This window comes from Channa argus, chromosome 19 (genome assembly GCF_033026475.1).
Source record: "Channa argus isolate prfri chromosome 19, Channa argus male v1.0, whole genome shotgun sequence".
In the NCBI taxonomy this organism is placed as follows: domain Eukaryota; kingdom Metazoa; phylum Chordata; class Actinopteri; order Anabantiformes; family Channidae; genus Channa; species Channa argus.
Window position 1 is genome coordinate 16,897,089 of NC_090215.1, and position 22,574 is coordinate 16,919,662.

Genomic DNA, 22,574 nt, shown 5'->3' on the forward strand with positions numbered 1-22,574 from the left:
CACAGCTGATTGCTGCTTGGCTTGTCAAGTCTGTTGTTCAGATGTCTGAGATCCGGGGAAATCAATGAACCCCCAGGCATTACCACTTCCAATTTATTACATACACTTCCAAAGGTAGGCGTCCATTGTCCAGGACTGTTCTGTACACATTCATTATGTTTTCATATTGCTGCAGTTGGTAGAAAAACCACAAAATTATAGGGCAGTGATTTAATTTTCTAACATGAAAAAAAAAAAAACCCAATTAAATCATCACTGTTGGTTGAGTAAAATGAATGTTAATTAATGGAACATGGACCATAATGAATCGAGAATAAAATAAAACAGTGCCCAATTTCGCTAATTTATTTAAGGAATTTGTGAGACAATAGCTCAAACTCACATGAACACAGCTACAGATAGAAACGATTCCCAAAACACTGCGTTACCTTTGGAAGAGGATTAAATGATAACTTGTATTTGTGTGCGCAAACCGCAAAAGGGACATGTAGAGCCAGAGAATGCAGAGCGAGCATTCGGCAACACCGGCTGCTGAACTGTGCTGAGATCACAGAGAGCAAACGCACCACAATGCACCGCAGCTGCAGTCAATTTGGGAGCAAGAGAATGTTTGTGTGACTGAGCCAGTGGGGCAGTGGAATCGTGTGTGTGTGTGTGGTGATCTTGAGGTCCCATAATGGAAAGGTCACAGATTTGATCCCAGAGGAAGCAGTAACAAGATTTCCATTAGAGACGCGCCTGGTGCGTTGTTTGAACTTGTCACTTTGCTTTGGGCTGTTAGCACCTTCCTTGAACTTCGTGCACAAAAACACTAGTGAAAACATGCTGGACACAATTATGGTACTTTTATAAGAGCTATAGAGCTTCAGATTGCCCCCCCCATCAATATAACAGACTTTCATAGAGACAGAAAAATACATGGTCCAGCCGAGAACCATAATGCTTGTTTGTTTAAGTAACCAAAACCTAAGTGCAGCTGAGTGATAGGTCCCTTCTTCTATTTAATGCTAGTGATTGATTTCAGCTTTGGATTGGGTCAGTTCTTCCTGTGCTGAAAGTTCTCCAGCAGGTACATACCACCTTGTCACTCTGGCAGGGGGTGGCACCGAGGGCGGGTGGGTTTCTGGGAGAGACCGATAATGTTTGTGTGTCAGTGTAACCAAAACTAAAATGTGGCTAAATATTTGGGCCACGCTTTCATTTTCCTCTAGTGATTTTTTCAAGGTTGTGTGGGACGAAAAACAGATGGATATTTAAGGATAAATATATACTGCTTAGATATAGTCAGAATTAAAATACATTTTAATAATCAAAAAGTAAACTCCACAAAATGTTTGTGTAAAATGCATGACTTAATCAAAAATTTTGAATTATTAAAAAAAAAAACTACATAACACCCTTAAGCACATTTAATATTCACTTCATAAGCTAAATTAATGTATTCACTGACATGGCATGCTGTACTATTTTATTAACCTTTGTATTTAATTCACTAATATGTCACCTTTGGTTGTTCAGATACCTCATTCTCATTAATTTTGCATTTGAGGACAAAGGACATGACTGTGTTCTCTTTGCGACCTGTCCAGTCCTGTTTCCTGTAGAATTGTCAAAATACAGATTACTGGTATTTTCCTTTGTGCAACTGACCAAATGGACATGACAGAAGGCTGGAGTTTGGCTGTTTGCTTGTTTATGAAAGACAGAGCAGATGCCAGTGGTTAAAATTTTATTGAAAAACATTGGAGGCCATATTCGCACTTTACATATCGAAGCTGCTCTGATTATAGAGTATAATGCAGTCAGTGCCACTTTAAACACTGTGACTTACAGCCAAGCCGCTAACTCACAGATGTAAAAAAAAAAAAAATATGATGAAAGTCCACACACACCAACACATACAAAACATGGGTATAATTTTTTTTTTTTTTTTATCAGCTTGTTTTCTGAAATTCACTTGTAGCCAATTGCAGCTACGACTATGAAAATTTGTTTCTGCTTATAGCTGCTGATAAATTGCCATGAATTATCGCACTCAAGATCAAAACATGTTATTCATAAAGGTCGATGGCTACGATCCTCAAGAGGCCCTAAGCACTAAGCACACATGCACACACTTGCTTATAGCGGAAGCCAATTTATTCAGCTGAAGCTCTCTTAAGCACGTGTTTATGATTATCATACAGCAGTGATTTTTATAGGAATAATTAATTAACATCCATTTCAAACAGTGTTAAATATCAAATTTGTAGAGGTTCAACTTGGTGTCTAATACCCTGTATTGATGAGGAGATGGTACAGTAGATATTCTCACATCTCTGTTTTGGCATCTTATTGCCTAAACTTTTGACAAAAAAAACAAACAAACAAAACAAACAAAAAAAGCAAAAAATAAAACTATAAATCTCCAGTATCGGTCAAAGCCTAGAATGCTTTAAGACACAAATAAAACATTAAAAATACTAACTTTCCTATGAGGCCATCTCAGTAATGTTCTTCACCTTATTTAACTACAGTAGATAAATTCGTCATCTTCCTCTGACCAGCAGTTCACAAGAAATATCTGTTTGTGTGGTGACACATCCAGTAAAGTGCTACAAACAATACAACATCTCGCTTGCACATTTTCACAACACTTATAAATACCACTGTAGCTGACATTTCCCTGATTTTTATATTGCTTCTTAACAGCAAAACCACGGGCGTTTACAGTGATTGTACATATATGTGATTGTAACACTCACATTTGAACATGCACGCATTCACAACACAAATCGCACACCCAGTAAGAGTTAGAAGCAGCTAACAGCGGAAACATAAATTCTCACCATTCACGTAATAGGAAAAAAAAATAAAAAATGTAAATAGCAGTTCAAGTAAATGGTGTGACTCATTCAACAGGCTGCTCCGTAGGCTAATAATGAGCATGCACGCGTATGAAACACGCAGTAGCAGGTATTCACAGTACAAAGTGAGGCACTGCCTTTAGGTTCCTCTATTTATCAAAAAGCATCACTGTGTATCGGGTCCTCTGAGCGATGAGTCATCCAAGCCATTCAGTATTGGCGAGGACATCAGGTGCTCATCAGAAGCTGATTGGCGTTTCCTCCTGATGTCACTTCCTGAGAGACAGAGATGGCATCATCGTGTGACGGTTTACTGACAAATATGTGATTTTTTTATTTACTGTATTTTGAAGAACAGGAAGCCATTAAAGCAGCATGAATTAGTATTTAGTATGAAAGTACTTGTTAAAGTACAGTATCTCTGAGCTCTACATAGTTCTTTTAGTACATTGTGAATTTCTTTGCCCTGCAAAATTAGCTCTCTTCACTCTTTTCAACCAATTCATCAACTCATATTACACACACACAAAAAAAAAATGTGATAGTACAGATACTCTCACTGGCCATTTCATTAGGAACAACTGTAAAATCTTATGTAATCAAATGCAGCAGCTCTGCCATGAATTCTACTTTTACAATGTTATAGTTTGTTTTAATTTTAAACCGCCAGAAAGGTGCATTATATTAAGCAGTGGTTCATATGTTTTGGCCACACTATTTAAAATTAACGAGGGGCCTGTACAACTTAGAAGTTATAACCTTTTAAAAGTAGAATTATATATAATATATACACATTTGTGTTTGACATTAAAAGATGAATATGAGAGAATAGATCAGGGATTACATCTGGCTCTGATACACAACTTACAATATAGCACCTTTTGTTTGAAATGTTGATCTTGTATCTCATCTTTTAATGTCAAACACAAAGGTTTTCAGTCAAAAATAAAGGAACTGACAACACAGACAAAATACTTTTATGCATAATCTCTTCTAACGCATAACAACCAACTAGGCTGTTTTTGTTTTTCTGATTTTCTCATTCAAAATAAACTAGATCACTATAAATGAAATGAATCAATATAACAGACTTTCATAGAGACAGAAAAATACATGGTCCAGCCGAGAACCATAATGCTTGTTTGTTTAAGTAACCAAAACCTAAGTGCAGCTGAGTGATAGGTCCCTTCTTCTATTTAATGCTAGTGATTGATTTCAGCTTTGGATTGGGTCAGTTCTTCCTGTGCTGAAAGTTCTCCAGCAGGTACATACCACCTTGTCACTCTGGCAGGGGGTGGCACCGAGGGCGGGTGGGTTTCTGGGAGAGACCGATAATGTTTGTGTGTCAGTGTAACCAAAACTAAAATGTGGCTAAATATTTGGGCCACGCTTTCATTTTCCTCTAGTGATTTTTTCAAGGTTGTGTGGGACGAAAAACAGATGGATATTTAAGGATAAATATATACTGCTTAGATATAGTCAGAATTAAAATACATTTTAATAATCAAAAAGTAAACTCCACAAAATGTTTGTGTAAAATGCATGACTTAATCAAAAATTTTGAATTATTAAAAAAAAAAACTACATAACACCCTTAAGCACATTTAATATTCACTTCATAAGCTAGGGGCCTGTACAACTTAGAAGTTATAACCTTTTAAAAGTAGAATTATATATAATATATACACATTTGTGTTTGACATTAAAAGATGAATATGAGAGAATAGATCAGGGATTACATCTGGCTCTGATACACAACTTACAATATAGCACCTTTTGTTTGAAATGTTGATCTTGTATCTCATCTTTTAATGTCAAACACAAAGGTTTTCAGTCAAAAATAAAGGAACTGACAACACAGACAAAATACTTTTATGCATAATCTCTTCTAACGCATAACAACCAACTAGGCTGTTTTTGTTTTTCTGATTTTCTCATTCAAAATAAACTAGATCACTATAAATGAATACTATAAAATTGGAACACAGTAAAATACAACAAATCTCAATGAAACTTAAGGAACATTTGTAAAGTACAACAAAGAAGCAATGGGTAAAGACTGCTGACACTAGCATAACAATGAAAAAAGATCATGTATAAAGTCGCCCTGAAACCTTAATCGAGGTGCGTTTGATTTGTAACACAGCCTGTTACCTGTTTCGATGTGGTCCATATGTATCCAGCATTACTGTGCTGGCCTGTTCCAGGTTCCACTGGCAACGCTGTAGAAGCTCCTCACACTCTGCTCTGGACCGCAGCCCCAACCGAAACAACTGCTCCACCTACAATACAGAGGATGAGAGGCACAAATGTGCTGAGTGCTGTTTACTGATATACGATCCTGGAAATCCTGGAAATTTCTACTAAAATATGATCTAATAAAAGCGTGATGTTTTTGTGTGCGCCTGTGTTAACAGAAAACAAACATGCCGCCCCAAGTGTTCATGTGCATTCTACAGAGGAATTATTATTATTATTACACATATATTACACATTATATTATTGCTTATAATGTGTGTTGTATCAGGATGAAAATTGAACTTGTGTTATTTACTGAGAATATCACAACCTTTTCTGGGAAAATAATATCTAAAAATATCTAGTTCTCTACCTAGTAACTACTCAACATCTCAAAAACACAACAGATGTCAGTTTAGGTAAGACAAAACTAAAAAATATCTACACAGAGAGCTGTACCTTCAAATATTTTATGGCCTGAGGGATGCTCCAGCTGTGAATCTGTAGAGCAGCCTGACATTCCTCCAGCATGACACCATGTACTGCTCCTTGGACCTTCAAGTTAAACTCACAATCAATAAAAGAGTCAAATCAAAAGCAACTCATCTGGACTTATGGACTAATATACGCTTCACATGGGGAAAAATCTTTTACAGGAATGTAAAAGACATGATTCGTTCCATTTTTGTCTTTTTCTTCTCTCACCTGTGTGATGCTCTGTTCCTGCTGCATGCTGGGAACTGCAGTTCGCCCGTTGTTGTTGTTATAAGAGGAGTTTGGTTTGACTCCTCCAGGCTGCTGCTGAATCATGGGTTTGACTGCTGCCATGTTAGCTGCTCCATATCTGATCAGAAAATATAGAAAATAGAAAATGATTAGATTTTCACATTTACATACAAATTTACCATATAGTAATAATGGACTTTTCTTGGAAAGAATGTCTAAGCAGCATTTATTATACACTTATTTTAAAGTTAAACTGTTAAACTGCTTATTGCAGTACAATTAGAGAAGTTGATCTTTATTCCCACAAATACTTATAAAATAAAATAATTAAAACCTGCACAAAATTTGTTTGAGCCCAGTTTTGTGGCTACCACAAAAAATTTGAAACATTATGAATTTTTAGATTTATGTTTTAATTATTTAGTGGCAGCTGTGGCTCGGTTGATAGAGTGGCCACCTATTGACCGCAGGGTCTGCGGTTCGCGCCCCGACTCTACTTGGCCACATGTCGAAGTGGGCAGGACATCGCAAGACTGCCCAACCCAGCCGTGTAGTGTATATCTGAGTGAAGGTCCCAAGTCTCAGAAACATCGTGGAGTGGTCTTTCAGGAAGAACATCGTCACAGTCATCGTCAAATGTGTCAATCAAGATGCGGACCAAAAACTACTGGAATCAACATAAAAAAATATTTTTTTCCCCTGCTAAATACTGACAATGTCACTGAAGTGGCATCACAGACACATTGTCACGCATGCAGCTCAGACGGGCAGTCAGACAAATAAGACTAAGCAGGATTAGACCTTTAGATGTTTCTAACATCTCGCCATTAAAACAATGTTGTCCCACCTTGTTGTGGACTGAAACAAACAGAAGTATATCTGACTCTGTCCAGGACTTTGCCATTAAAACTAATTAAATAACATAATATATCTTGTTTCTTTAATTCATTAAAAAGAATCTATGTTGTTTGGGGCTGCTGTTGGTTTTCTTTCTTTCAAAATGTTGAATTAGGATCGCTAAGAATTAATTGTTCATTTGTTACTAAGTTAATGACTTTTTTGTTTTCACCAGTGTTAAATACAAAACAGGACACTTGACAGGGAACAATATTGATGACAAATGGGGAATGAACATGATTTAAAGAACATAAACAGTAAGAAATAAAATTACAAAAATAATAATAAAGCCATACTAACTCGGTTATTTAATAAAAAAATTAATGAGGCTTGAAATAACTGCATTTTTCTTAAATACTTGCAACTGTACGGAAAATTGCCTCTATCCTGACTAAGTAGATTCAATGGGAGATAATGAAATTGTGCATAGAAGTAGTATAAAAATTAATAAATAAATAGTATATAATATAATACATAAATAACAAACACACCTTTCCAGGAAAGCTGGTCTCTCCGGCAGTGGGGTGGGAGCAGAGCTCGGAGAGCTCTCTATTGAAGAGGAGAGGCCACGTCCCTCACGAAAGGTCAGTGGATCCAGTAAAGAGGTGGATGAGTAGGAGGACCCGGGAACTGTGAGACGTGAAGGATGGGATGTAGCTTGAGGTGAGGAAGAGGGGGAAGAAGAAGAGTTGGAGGACAGGAGGGGACCCAGGAGTCCAGATGCTCTGCGTGGTGAGACAGAGACCGGTGGAGGTGGCAGAGCCACAGGGGAGGAGGAAAGCGGGAGGGGAGAGGAAGAGCGAGACCCTGGCTGAGAAAAGGCATGGTCTCTGGGTGGGATCTGGGGAGGTGTGTCCTCTTCATTGCCAAGAGAGATGGAGCTTGACCGGGACTGCTGGTGGCTGGTGCGAGCGGAGAGGGTGTGCTTGGAGGGACGCAGTGGGGGCACGGGGCTACGAGGAGGCAGCACAGGTCGGTCATCGAAGCAGGACGCAAAGGAGGAGGTGGAGGAGGGGGAGGGAGGGGGGAGGCAGATCTGACGGTGGGGACCCAAAGGAGCCAGGGGCATAGGGAGCGGGGAGGAGGGGAGCGAGCGGCCTGTTGCCATGGGAACCTGCAGCTTCACCATCACCTACATCCAAATAGAAAGACTGAAATAAGCTAAGAATGAAAACATTTCTGTGTTTGACACTGAACAGATAAAACTAAATACAAGTACAGTAATATGGAGAATCGGTAGAGAATTTTAAGTTTAAGTTAAACTAATTACATGTTAAGCTGCGTGTTTTAAATGCATTACTTTTCTTTACCTCTCTCTGCAGTTCCTGAAAGAGGTCGGCCGATTGGGACTCGCTCCGGCCCGCAATGCCTGCCCCAGTTGGGGCCACCGCCTCTTCTGTCAAACCCTTGTTGATGGAGTGCACCTCCTGGTCCTCTGATTGGTCCTCGAGCTCTGTAGAAACCTCATCATAGGCTGGCTGAGGGAGGGGCCAGTCCAGGATGGATGGAGTGTCCTGAGGAGGAGAAGGACAGATATTTCAGAATGACAGTTACATAAATTGTACAGGAATCAGAAGAAGAACCTGACAGTGACACTATAACTCTTTGGAAATTTAGAAGAATCTTGTTGACAGATTTCCAAGTGACATCATCACTGAGATATTTGCACTGAATAGGGCAAAAAAATGACTGAAAGCGTATTAGGAAATACGATGATGAAAATATTCATCATCTCAAATTAGACTTTAGCTTCAGCATAATAGAACATAATTGTTTCATATAAACAAATTATACAGTATTAAAATACTACTGCGCAACAAAGTAACGATCCTACTGACACCGTTTGGCTGACTCGGTTGGTCACATGACCCTTACCTGCATCAACATTCCAGGTTTCATCAAAATCAGACCAGACAATTGTTCTAATTACCTAATAAATTCTCAGCCACCATTATTATATTGAAAGATGCTTGTTTCATAAAGTTACAAAGTGCAGTATTTCGTCACATTTCTTTCTAACTTTACCTTAAGCGTGTCCTCATCTGGCTGCTGTGTCTCAGTGAGGGGGGAGGGCGTGGTCGAGCTGAAGCTGTCGTCGGTAAAATCGATGAGTGACACCTCGCTTTTGGCCGAGCTCACGCCAGACCCCTCCCACGGTCGGAGCTTCAAGCCCAGGGACACTCCCAGCCTCTTCAGCCCCGACGAAGCGCTGGTTTCCTCGTCATCATCCTCATAATCGTCCATCACAGAGTCATAGAATGGCTCTACACACACACACACACACACACAGAGTCAGGGTATAGCAACTGAGGTGTTCAGGGATCAGCACAGAGGCTACAGACGGCACAGTGAGCAGAGAGAGAAACTTACTTTTCAGCAGAACAGCCGGCTGAGGTGGACGAGGGGGAGGTTGCTCTGATAAAAAGATTTATAGCACACTCAAATGTAACATTTCAGGCAGTAATAGAATTAACTCAATTGGGAATTTTCTTAATTATAGCAATTTTAGGCAAACAAAAAATGTACAAACACAAAAATGTTTTATATGTTAAATATCTGCATTTTAGTGCTTGGATAAATTTACTCTTGGCACGGTTGGGGAGTTTGGTTGGTCTTGCGATGCCCGAGTCCATTCCTAGGACATCAGGGGGGTCCATGGGGTTCCCTAAATACAGACTAGAAGGGTGAGAAAAGCGGATTTAACAGGTTAATAGAGTAATTTGATTCAGCACTTATTCATCATTTGTTTACCTATTTTTGGAATATGCATACAGAAAAACAAATTGGGTTAAGTGACAAGTGAATCTTTATATTTGTTATCTGTTACACGTGGCTACTGTAATCACTACCCATATGATTGTTGAGTTGGACACTCTGTTATAGAACCTCAGGTGGTGCACTGCTGCCCTCTCGTGGACAGTTAGAGTACTAGAAATCCTAAATGAGATCATATATGATGCAAGCTAAATATCATGATGGAGTAATGTCCAAGCTAGTGTTGCTCCATAAGCAATGTAAATCTGGATTCAGATAACCTCAGTAATTCTGATGTATATTTATTTTATCTAAAAGGGTAGAAAGACTTCAGGTACAGCAAGGTTCTGCTTTCCCCACGCAAAAGCATATTAAAATAAACTTTCTAAAGAACCAAGAATCAGTTCTTCCACCATATGATCGCACATTGAAGAAAGCCAGTGTGACCACTCTGATTAGTGATTATTATTAACCTGTCTATGCGGTCTGCATGTCCCCAGCTCCTGTGAGGGTCTGTGTCTCCGTGTCCAGTGTGGATGAACGAGTGCTTCAGCGGTCGGCTGATGTCATGGGCGGACAGGCCAGCGACTGAGGTGACCACCTGACGAGGAAACTGACCGACGCGCAGCGTCCCTCTGTTCTGACCTCGCCACCAATAATGCTCTGCCCTAAACATAACACATTGGCATGAACGCACAAATTTGCAGACATCCACACCCTCAGATTCTACTAGAATAAGATTCCCCAATAATGGGATTGTCACGTGACTTTCTTTGTAATGTGAATACACTTCAATATGCTAACACACACAAACACACACAAACGCATAAACAGATGTGTGTCTGTCCCATGTCCACAAGGCACAATATTTCTATAATGAGCCTGCAATGAGACAGTAATTACAGTAATTTCCCACAATGCAAGGAATTCAGTGTCAACAGTGGATGCTCTTGTTGTCCTGTAGCAATGACCGTTGTCCTGATCTCCTAAATAAGCACTGACACACGCAACACTGAATCACAAAACCAGGAATTTTGTTCTTGTATAAGAATTGAAGGAGTCAGGGGCCGGTGACCCTCTACACTGACCTTCCCTCTATGATGGTGATGACATCATTCATTTTAATCTGGAGCTTGTCCTCCTCCTCAAAGTCCTGCAGAGCTCTCATATCAGTGGGCATGGTCTGCGGAGCGCACACACAACGCACACACACACACACACACACACACACACACACTAATGAGTAAAGTGCTGCACAAGTCACATGAATTGTTAGCGTCACTACATCAGTCATATAATTGTGAAATATTTGTCTCTACGTGCTTACTCTTACAAACCTTTATGTGCCTGGTCCACCACTTTGTTTACCTCCTGAGTTATAAGAATATAATGACTATAATTGGTCAATATGACTTTTTATTTACATTTAAAGTCCAGCCAAAAACTTGTGCTTCCTATTTTCTTCCAAACTCTTTCTAACACTACTTTTCTACTGCATTGTGCCGGCTCAACTCTACTCTTATTTATTTTTTGGTATCACCTCCACTGAGGTTCCAAGCATGCTGAGGCAACACCAATGGTTACTTGAAAACACTGTTACATCACTACCACCGTGTCATCGTCTGGACAACATTGTTCGTCTGAAATATTTCCCAAATTCTTCTTTCGAAACTAATGTGACAGCCACATACCAAGATTCAAGCACAGTATTACGTAACCCTCTGTTGTTCCTGTCACTGTGATTTCATTTGCTGAGTGATTTTTAAATGTCCAATCCTTTATCTGACAAAAACTAGTGGGCTACCTCGAGCAGGAAGTCTCTGAGGGCGATAAAGGTGGGTCTGTCTTCAGGTTTGGGGCTCCAGCACTGCAGCATGACATTGTAGATATCTTGAGGACAGTCGTCTGGTTTACACAGCCTCTTGGCCTCTACGTCCACCTTGTGAAGGATCTGCAAACACACAGGTGAAAAAAATAATAAAGTACTGAAGAGGTATTAACTGCATTTTTATGAGCAGAAGATGCTGTGATTGTAATCAAAGTAGGTGAAACCCGTCGGCTGTCTAAACGTCTAATCTTTGTTAGCGTGGCAGGCCTTCTGGGGCTTAGCCCATCTGCCACGGGGCGAGAGGCAGGGTACACCCTGGACGGGGCAGGGCACCAGTCTATCACAGGGCTCCACAAAGAGACACACGGCCATTCACACTCACATTCACAACTACGGGCAAGTTAGAGTCACCAGTTAACCTAACATGCATGTCTTTGGACTGTGGGAAAAAACTGAGAGGACGCAGAGGAAACACATACTGCTAGTAAAAATAAAAAAAATGGAAAATAAAAAATGTGTGTGCTCTCACCTGGCTCCCATTAAGGCCCAGCCATGGCTCCTGTCCATGGGTGAACATCTCCCACAGGGTGACTCCAAACATCCAGGTGTCGGATGCATGGGAGAAAGTCCGAGACTTCAGAGACTCTGGAGCACACCTGGAGAGCAACAAGGACAAAGACACAGACAAAAGGACAATGAGACTAAAAAATAACTCAATTAGTTGTCCAAAACCAGGTGAGAAGATGACAGCCTTTGCGTGACAAAGACGCCCTCTCCTTACCACGGGAAAGGAATTTTGTGCCCCTCCTCCATGATGTATTGATCCGTGTGTGTCGGCAGTGCCCTCATCAGCCCAAAGTCTCCGATCTTCACTGTTTCGTTGGTGGACAGCAAAACGTTGCGAGCTGCCAGGTCTCTGTGCAAGAAACGCTTCTGCTCCAGGTAGGCCATGCCACAGGCCACCTACACAAGCACGCGCACAGTTAGTCATCACCATATACACACACAAGCCAAAACACCTACATTCACAATTACAGAGAGGCAATTATTAGTGTTTCCATCCAACACAAAGATAAAATGTCTGAACAGACTCATAAAGGTGATGTTTGGGTAGTTTCTTTGATGCCCCAATAGTTATAGGAATTTTACAGGTCACTCATTTCAAAAATGAAGCTATTGTATTTTAAAAATTAAAACACTATAAATGTCTTCTGTGTGGCTTCACTGGGCATCTTTATATTTACTGTCTTTTCATGTTCATGTCATGAGAATCATATGATTGGCATAAGCAGACAATGAAAAGAAACTGATCATATAAGTTTAACATTTTGCACCATTGCACCAAAGAATTAAAAATGTATCAAATTAATAAAAATATGACATAATTAAAGAATGGAGGACCTTGTGGTATTTCTAGTTCCTCTTTCATATCTTTAAACTCAACTGACCTGAACAGCGTAGTTACATAGGCAGGAGATGAGGATGTGACCCTGGCGCTTTCTGAGACGATCCAACAGGGAGCCCAGAGGGGCCAGCTCAGTCACCTACACCCAAACAAATATGCACCGAGCTGAGTGCATTTATACAGCGTGTGACAATATGTGATAAAGACTAACTGTTAGACTGTTTGTTTTACCATCTTCATTGGCTGTGTGAGGACAATCCCGTACAGGCGAATGAGGTTCTGGTGACTCAGTGAATGCATGGCGTTCACTTCTCTGATAAAATCATCCAAACCGTCTGAGTCTAACACGCTGGCCTTCAGACACTTTACTGCCACTGACAACTACAGACAGATGGAGAGATGACAGCTTCTTAATAACCAAAATGAGGTTATCCATAGTTCTGGCTACTTGTATCTCTTTGCCTCACCACTCTGCCGTTGGGTCCAGTCCATTCTCCCCGTCTCACCACTCCGAACGTGCCGTCTCCCAACCGCTCAAACAGCTGCAGCTCTGACTCCCTGATCAGGCAGGTGAGGGAAGCTGCTGACTCGCTGCTGGCTGGGGCCTGGTTGGATGAAGCCCCCTGGGGGAGGGGCTGCTGGGCGTCGGAGTCAGATCGTTTCACAGGGAACACCTGCAGGCCAACGAGAAGAAATGCCAGCAATTCCTTGTTATACTCAAAAATAACAAGTATATCCAGTAACTGCTTCCTTTACGGGTTCCAAAGTGTCCAGATAGTTTTCTGGTAACTTTCTGACTCTGTAAAGTGCCTTGAGATGACTCTGTTTTCAATTGGCGCTATAGAAAATAAAGTTGAATTGAAATTGAATTGAATTCTTCTTTAAAAGTAATCCAGTATTAAGCTTTTAATTCCCATGATATTCCAATAAGAAACATACAAAATAATTCTAAACCTTTTTTCCACTTAATTCCCACATATCAGATTGTGACTTAGTGTGGCACATTTTCTATCTGATCGATCAAGAATTAAGATTTATTTATGGTCTTTCTCTGATTTACACTGATGTCTGCTTATTAACCGTTTCCACTTACCCACTACATAATCTTTTTTCTTTAAAGTTCACATATAACTGGAGCAATTTACGTTATTTTTAATAATTCATGCATGCCTTTTGTCGAATATTCTGTAGGAGTTAACAACCAGCTAAGTTTATAAATTATCAGAAAGTTTACACCCTTACTGTATTAACAGAAATATATTCCTAATGCAGCTCTTGTGACTTGTCAAACTTGGTAAAGAGACATGTGATATAAGAAATTAGTTTAAACTTTAAATTGAAATTCAGTTTTAAAATGGTAGATAGTCTACTTAATTTTGTATGCAACTCAGTTATGACACGTTGAGGGTACAGAACTAATGTTGCAGACGAGGATGATGAGGATCAAATGAGGACATAATCTCCTACAATGTCATTTCTGGTTGAAAAACCGTCGACTGCAATGTTGATACAATATGTGTGTGTTTGCAGGACAGAGTGGTACTTCACCTTGCTCATCCAGGACTTGCGTTTATAAAGGGCTCTTCTCCTTTTGACTGCCTCCCACAGCCTCCTTTGACCTGCACCAATGCAAACGCCAACACTGAAACAGCCTGAACTGAAATTTTGGCGAGTGTAGAATTTTCATAAATCACAACGTAAGACGTTAACAGGGTTCTCACTTTCTCTCTCCACCATAAGGAGATTCTTTAATTTTTTTTATACCATATTTATATACGTGATGTGATCAGCTAAAAACTGACCAGATCACCCCAAAAAATTGGAAACACGTAATATGGCATACCAGGGCGTCCCATGCCGATCTTCTCCAGGTCTTCAGTTTTGACATAGTCGAAGTGGGAGAGTCGCGTAACATTGAGGTCATCACGGATCCGCAGGAAGTACTGCTGCAACTGTACATCAGTCAGCAGCTCCAGCAGCCACTCGGTCCCCTCCTCACACTGCATCTGCACACACATATTTCACCTGTGTTATGTTGGGTTATGCCTACTAATCCTGCACCTTACTCTCGCTCCTTGTCAAACAAGTAGGCATAAGTTGCTTTAAATGTTCAGTTATTAGTGTTATTGGACAAATTGTAATGTCCAATATGCAGAGGGATGAGTTACAGCAAGCAAAGGACCAACATTACTGTGGAAAGTAAGAGGGAATCAGGCCAACGATAAAATACCTGGAAAAAACAAACACCTTTACTTCCTAGTTTTGCAGCTTTAAAATGCTAAACTGCAGGCTAAGCTGAAGTAACCGCAGTCAATGCACAACTGCACGTAGACAGAACTCAGCGGGATGAACCATCTCAGTTTAATACATGCCGGCATGGAGAAGAACACATGGATGTTGGTGTCTTCGGACGTGTATCTCTCGAACCAGCAACTGGGGGATTGTTGGACAACCGCTCCCGCTGCCACAGTCGCCCATTCTTGTGAATCACTTGTTAACTAAATGCCCTTTAGATGTAAAAACTATAACAATTGGCCTTAAAGGATGCCTTCACTGATAATAAACTAACTTTTTTTTGGATCAGTAAGTGAATGCCATTAAAATTCCCTCTGACTTCCCTATATTAAAATATCTCTTTTTCTAGCTGAAAAATCTCATTGCTTGTACTATGGAAGTTGTAATCATGGTCAATCATTCTCCAGATAACATCATCTGAACTCCCAATGATGAGAAACTCCTCAGGGTGACATCATTTGGAGTTTTTTTAAGCTAGAAGCGGAAAAATATTATAATATAAATGGTAAATGGCCACTTATATAGTGCTTTTATCCAAAGCCCTTTATAATGTTGATTCTCATTCAACCACTCACACACTGATGTCGGTGGCTGTCACGCAAGGTGCTCACCTGACCCACCGGGAGCAACTTGGGTTTCAGTGTCTTACCCAAGGACACTTTGATACATAACCGAGACCGGAGATTGAACCACTGTGGTCTGTGGATGACTGCCTCACCAACTGAGCTACAGCCATATAGAAAATTTAAAAGCATTAATACACATTTACACCCTAAAGTTGTGAAGTTGCCCTTTAAATGGTAAACATACATTAGGAAAGTTATGATTGAAGGTAGTTTGTTGGTTTGTTTTAGGATTCACAAGCTAACAAAACAAATACGCTAAATTTCTGGAAAGGATCATATCGTCACATCGTCAGCAAGCATGGACATATTAAGGAAAACCAGATCCTTGAAAACCTAAAGCCAGAGTCATGTTCCAGTCTGAATTCACATCTTGAACTTTATATTTCTGCAACTGTAGTAATTAATACCTGTTTTTCAGTGGCAAAAAAATAAATATTAATACAGATTAACTTTGGCATGTTTTGGGTACTGGGCAATAATTATTAAGTAAAATCAAAGTCAAATACTTGAATAAGGTAAATAAAGTGATATTTAAATTTCTACAATAAATTCTAGGCAGTGGTCATTTAGATTTAGTTGCTGATATAATTTGAATGATTATGTCAATGACGTGCTTCCATAACAGAACTGCAGTTCTATAATAAACCCATCAGTACAAACATGATCACACACTTCTGTATCCTCATACTAACACACACACACACACACCCTCTTGTATTTTCAATCCAACGTGAATCCGACGTGAACCTTGAGACCCCTGGCTGCACTGACGCACAAACACAAACACACACACACAGTAGAAGCACAGAGATGGAAAATGATGGCATATCCACCCACAACTTCAGACTTTACCATTTGTCCCCCGACACTTTCTCTGATGCTCCTGTCTCTTTCCTCTTCATCCTCATCCTCCCCCTCCTCCTCTCCTCTGGTGTAGGGGAGTCGCTGGTACATGTAGCTCTCCCCCATATTGTTACAGCTCCTGCCGTCCTTCACACTTCTCTCTTTCTCTCCCCTTTTTGGCTCTTCTTTCTCTGTCTAGCTGCTATTTGTAGGAGGCGTTAGCTCTGCCACTATGCTCCCCGTCTCCGAGTCTAGTTTGCTAATCGGCTCTCAGCTCCATGACCTTCTCTGCTCAATCGATACGCGCATGCACACACACACATAAGCACCGGGATGCATCTGACACCATGTTCTCCAGCTGTACCACCTAAAGCTATCTATAAATTCTCTCCATCTTCCCTCCCACTGGTTCTGTCTCTCCCTGCTGACTCACAGCTTCCTGCAGCATTGGACACCTCCACACTTCCCCTTCTCTCTTCATCTTTTCCTCCTCTCTAGCTCTCTTTCTCCATCTCCCTGTGGCTCAGCAGCAGAGCCCACTGATGTTAAATAATTCAGCAGCTCTAACAAGAGGATGAGAGGGAGGGAGAGAGGGATCCTGGAGGAAGGAGGGGAGAAAATATTGTAGCTACAAATCAGTGGACAGATGGATGAGTAAATGGATGAATGGTCAGGCCAGACAGAAGAGATGGGGAGACTGTTCCCAGCGTACATCTGATTGGTGCACATGGCAGTAAAACTTGACATTAACCCAAACAATAATAGCATTGGAAAAGTGGAAATAATTATGTGATGTTTAAAAGAAATTTAAAAATGTGCTTTGAAAACTTAACTGATTTTATCAGGATAATATTTAACAAATGTTCTTTCTTTAACAAATGCTTAAGTGTAAATCTGAAAAAAAAAAGTTAATATTACTATTATTATTATTATTAAGCGAAAATGGTTTTATGTTCTGGTACACTGGATGAAACTTTTTCAATGCTTTTCAATAAACCATTGATAATACAAATAATACAGGCCTAGATTAAAATTTGCAAACTGAACATCTTTTATTTCATTACACAAAATAAGCCGACTCAAAGTCATTTAATCCATTCACTGAAGGAATAATTGAGAGATTACATTTTAAATTAGAATGAGTAATAGTTACTGCTTGCAGCAATTATATTATAAGTGTTGCTCTGTCTCCACCACTTTGAAATATCTCAACCACTAATGGCTCAAATACTATGAAGATATGTACAGACATTCACTGTCCCCACAGAAAGTACCCTAACGAATGTTTCAGTCAACCATCTTGTTCTTTATTTTCACCAGGAGGTGTAAGTTTTTTATGAAACAATTTCTTGATGGTTACTGGACGAGCTGCCAGAACATTTTGTACCTACTTTTATGATTAAACTGATTAAACTGACCCTAAACACTTTTTGGCGGGGTGGGGGGTTTGGGGGGGAATAATAAATGAAAACTAAATATAATAAACAAATATAATAATATCTTGATTACCATATAAGAAAATATTCACGTATAAGTAAAAAGTGCTAAAAAAATACATCACACCGTAGCATTTCTAAATACTAGGAGTCTGTTTAGGTTCCGATCTCAAAGTTGTTGCCTGAACTTAATATGAATAAGGGTTATCTGTAAGCTCTTACCTAACATCTACACTGCAAAGGCTACAAGCTTTACAATCTGCTCAAACAATATTAGCATTTAAACATTCTAAATTTAAAAAAATGAATAGCTTACTAGAGTAGCTTTTCCACTGTTGCTAAATACATATTTAACACCAACAAACCCTTACAGCATTAATGTAGTTCTTGACAGTATGTCTGGTAAAATCGCTGCTTAAACTAAGCTCTTGACAAAGATAAAATATCCACAAAAATCTAATTTCTGTCATCTGCCTGTAAGCCATATTCAACATATTATTAGTTCGAGGATCTGATGTATCTGAGGTTTGTTTTAAATTTTTTTTTATATGTAAAGGGTTCAACTTAATTGTATTCTGTTGATACTGTGACTAAAAAGAACAGACACAGACTGAGATGATGAGCTGCTACATTTGACAGCAAAGAAGCAGAAAGTGCAGCTGGGATCATTGTGTTAGTGTGTGTGTATCCCTGCACATTACATACAGTATGTGTGGATGTGTATCTGTGACCTAAATGAGCACAAAATCATGGTTTCCTCCCTCTGTGTGCAAAAGCTAAATTTAGCTTCAATTCACTGGCATTTAAAGTAATGTGGTGTGAGGCTGCTTCACTGTGCTCTCACCTCAACATGAAATACCTGAGAGTGAGTCAAGACTGTTAACAAGTGCGCTGATATTTACTGTACTGCACATGGGGTTTTATGTTCACAGATTAATTAAAGACACCAAGAAATGCAGCTTTTAAGAGCAGCAATCGTCTAATTTTGTGCCTTTAACTTGGAGTAAACATTGGAATTTATTAAAAATATGTTCAATTGAGTCAAATAATTTTGTTTTAATAAAATACTTATAGAAAAGAATGAAGAAGTGAAATTATGCACTTATATCAGTTTTTTTTTGTCTGTAAAATACTTTATGAAAAACAAAATTTTGACAACTGAGAAGCAGAGTCTAAAACATATTTGGCTAAAAAAGCTAAACTATACACTTAAAGCTACTGTAGCTAGACCAAGACTTGAAGCCACCTTGCTCTTCTCCACCTAGCTCTTTTCCACCTAGCCTTCCTTCCCCCTACTCGTCTATACTCTGCTCAACACAGTGCTTCATTGTAAATATAAGATTACAATAAATGGAAATGCTCCAAAGCTTTCTAACCAAGCAGAGGTACTGCAATTGAAAAAGATCTGTCTGGGAGATGAGCTCTAGTAAAAACCATTCAAAAAAGTTACCCACTGCATCTTTTAATGTGTACATTTGAGTTTTCATTTGTAATTTTAATTTAAAAAAAAAAAAAAAGGCACACCACAGAGTCAGTCAGTCAGCCCAAGACATTGTTCATCAAGTTCACATCAAGGGCCAATTGCTTAAACCTCTCTGTGATCTCTCATAATCATGCAATTAACCAAAAGTCCCTCCTTTTATTTACAGTTACTATCTAACATCACTCACTGAAATTTTAGCATCACATTTTAGTGGGGGTGCAAGTACGACGGAGATCCAACCTTACACTCATACTATGACCTTTAGATTTTTTTTCTTTTTAAAAAAACCACTGAGACAAATTTCACATTAACTGTTTTAGACTGAATTCAGTAATTACAACAATATGTCTGCATCACATTAATTTTAATACCATCGTATAGTTATGAGACCATACCCGATAATCTCTGTTTCTCAATATAAAGACCACTTCTACCAAATGCTTAGTTACTCTCATTTTGATTACGTCTGTAGTTTAAAGACTGTGATACTTGTGAGTGCAGCAGATTGTCTCAGGTTGTTTGTATATTTGACTGCTCTCACCCTGCAGGGGTTTTGTGATCCTGGATTGAACCTGCAGTCAGGACTGACTGGGGTCACTGGAGGTCACCTGGAGGCACCCATGGATGTGAAGATCCCACATCTGCGACCAAAGAGAAAATAACAAGATTTAACTTCCAGTTAAATACAAAAGAGATTATCGGTGAAGTCATCAGCCCAAACAACAATAAACTAAAACCGCCCCAGTAAAAAAAGGAAGCTTGAGCTCAAACTGTTACTAGATAGCAACAGACTGAAAAAGAAGAAGAAGAAGAAGAATTTGAAAGTTAACACAGCCAACACAGGCAGACCTGGCAACCCAGCAACACCAAGCTGTATCCATGTGTCACCGAAACGAGGTTCAGACAAAGACATCAGACATTTCTTCAGACACTCAAGACATGCAAGGGCAAAGCTGTTGTCTAACTTAAAGTTTAATTTGTCCTGGATTTTAACAGTTTAAAGTTTGAGAATGTAAAATTTCATTTGTATGTCTCAGGTCAAACCATATCTTCATCAAGTAGATAATAATATTGCATAACGGATCACCACCTACAAATATCCTGGAATTATTGTGGGCTGGTTAGGAGAAGCTGTGACAACGGTTTGGTTGCTGAACACACCACCTAGTTGACATTTACTGCACAGAGGCAGGCTGTCCTGTTTAGTGGTCACAGACATAAAAGCCTGGTATCAATATTCATTCACAGTACTGTATTAATATTTGTATTATCTGTAAACAATGTAACTACTGTCCTTTTCTATGTAAACTTCAACGTGCTGGCACAACAGTTTCCTCCACACGTGGATGGATTGCTAAACAGCCTAATGGGCACACACCCATGGGCCGAGGAGGTCAGGCCCATGCGCCTGAGCCTCCGAAGTTACTATCCAAACCATCCAAAATGCCAAATCACCAAAAACACACAGTACAGCTGAAAACAAGACACAAAATGAACACAAAGACACATGAACAGAAATATGCAAAACAGGACTTAAATATTCAAAATCAGGCATAAAAGAGCCAAACGATTGGAATTACCACATACTCAAGATGAGCAAAAGGGAACAGCATGGGTGGGCTTCCCCTGTCTATCCCCTGTGGCCCCTAGTTTTCAGAAACCGTCCATGCCTCCAGGATAAAGTACTATCTCATAATAATACACTAAAGTGCTTTAGTATTTATACTATACTACTACTATATACTATACTACACATACTGTACAGTGTCCCTACACAGGGATTTGTACTTTGTTGGATGTAAACGGATGTAAACTCAGTGCAGATGGAGACAAAAACTGAAGAAGGTTATTTCCCTTATTAAGAACAGTCCAGACGAGATGATCGTTGATTGAGCTGCCGATTCACTCACAGCTAATTTAAAGCTGATTAGCTCAGTCACGTTAGATGGACACCTGTGTGTCTGTCCGTCTGTCTGAGTAGAAAACATTTCCACGTTAAGACATATCCACGTATAACCCCTCACGGCTACTTTATTTCATTCATTTTCAACTCTATTTAATAATTAGATGTATTTGTTTTATCTATTGCAATATGTCGCATCTTTCCAGATACAGCCCGTTAACAGCGGCTCCAGAAAAAAAAATAGTCCTAAAATACGGACCTAAGAAGACAGACTTCGTGGGGGAAACCGTCCCTTCCTCCGGTGAGTCCTCGCTCTTTGCGCCGCTCTCGCCTGTTGGAGCCCGGTTGGAGCTGCACTGTCGACCGGGGAATCGGTGAAATTCACCGGATCCGTTATCTCCCTCACTGCTCCGCTAATTCCGGGACGTTCCACAGATCGCCTGCCTGGATTTGGGAGCGTCACAGTGCGTAACACCAACGCGCACGGTAAGTTTACGTAGCTGGTGTTGGAGTTGGCCCGGAAATACCAAAATAATGGCACTTCCTGTTTGAAGAGTCAGGCTTCAAAGTAAAAGCCAATGGTTAAGGTTGTCATAAATCTTAATTTGTAGTTCTCTTTAAAATTATTGGTTAAATATGTACAACAGTTAAAAATACAATAAACATGAGACTGCAACTACTAGGTATGGTCGTTATTGTCAATATTGTCTTCCCATTATTTTCCCAGATCATCATTTTACATACAAAATGTGAGAAATGACCTAAAGATAGTCTTTCAGTCTATAATCATGACACATATGCATAAGAAAAGACATCACACAAGCTGAGCAATAGCCCACATTAGACAGTCAAAATTAAGGGAAAGAAATATTAAGGGATAATTTTTTATCATGTCCTACATTTCTCAGTCCTTTCAAACGAATCAACATTAGCCATTATTAAAAAAAAAAAAAAAAATAGGGATTTTATACATTTTAATTAATTTTTTAAGGAACTGTTATCCTGCTGCCTAAGACATATCCATGTGCTGTCAGTCCAGATTTGCAGTAGTTCATGTCTAGGTGCACAGGATTAATGACGCGCAAGATTTAATGAGATTCTTACAGTGGAGACAGATCAGTTTTTCTTGATGTAGTTTGCTTTGTTTTTACATGGTGAATAGCAAAGCTGGCCATAACAGCAACTCTTAATCTTAAATGCTGACCTTGCTTATTCTCATAAACATTGGACTGAAAATTTGCTACCACTCAGATTCTTTCGCGCTTTCTGAGCAAAAGATAAAAGATAAATGATG

The 22,574-nt window shown here is 39.6% G+C and overlaps 1 protein-coding gene across 3 annotated transcripts; it reads right to left on the reverse strand.

The window, feature by feature from the left end:
• Nucleotides 1-1,712: 1,712 nt before the first annotated feature.
• On the reverse strand, nt 1,713-21,752 carry tnk2a (tyrosine kinase, non-receptor, 2a). 3 transcript variants are annotated; one of them, XM_067486325.1, is made up of 21 exons: nt 21,540-21,752; nt 19,919-20,018; nt 14,538-14,700; nt 14,243-14,313; nt 13,162-13,368; nt 12,926-13,075; nt 12,738-12,833; nt 12,071-12,252; nt 11,819-11,945; nt 11,266-11,412; nt 10,550-10,644; nt 9,935-10,129; nt 9,292-9,383; nt 9,078-9,122; nt 8,733-8,971; nt 8,018-8,221; nt 7,199-7,839; nt 5,790-5,928; nt 5,544-5,639; nt 5,001-5,128; nt 3,155-4,164 (listed from the first exon to the last, which is right to left on the reverse strand). In XM_067486325.1, the coding sequence occupies exons 3-21, from the start codon at nt 14,698-14,700 to the stop codon at nt 4,062-4,064; spliced, it is 3,120 nt and encodes a 1,039-aa protein (XP_067342426.1). In that variant the 5' UTR covers nt 19,919-20,018; nt 21,540-21,752; the 3' UTR covers nt 3,155-4,061. The 3 variants fall into 3 exon arrangements, with proteins under 3 accessions (XP_067342425.1, XP_067342426.1, XP_067342422.1); XM_067486324.1 differs by lacking the exons at nt 3,155-4,164; nt 19,919-20,018; nt 21,540-21,752 and adding exons at nt 1,713-3,122; nt 16,468-17,014; XM_067486321.1 differs by lacking the exons at nt 19,919-20,018; nt 21,540-21,752 and adding an exon at nt 16,468-17,017.
• Between the last annotated feature and the right edge of the window lie 822 nt (nt 21,753-22,574).

Excerpts from the sequence above, each read along its gene's own strand:
- tnk2a (XM_067486321.1), bottom strand. The coding sequence starts at position 16,584 with ATGGGGGAGAGCTACATGTACCAGCGACTCCCCTACACCAGAGGAGAG. Across the intron at positions 13,076-13,161 it reads CTGGACCCAACGGCAGAGTG|TTGTCAGTGGCAGTAAAGTG; the intron begins GTGAGGCAAAGA and ends ATCTGTCTGTAG. Across the intron at positions 4,165-5,000 it reads TATGGACCACATCGAAACAG|AAACCCACCCGCCCTCGGTG; the intron begins GTAACAGGCTGT and ends GGTCTCTCCCAG.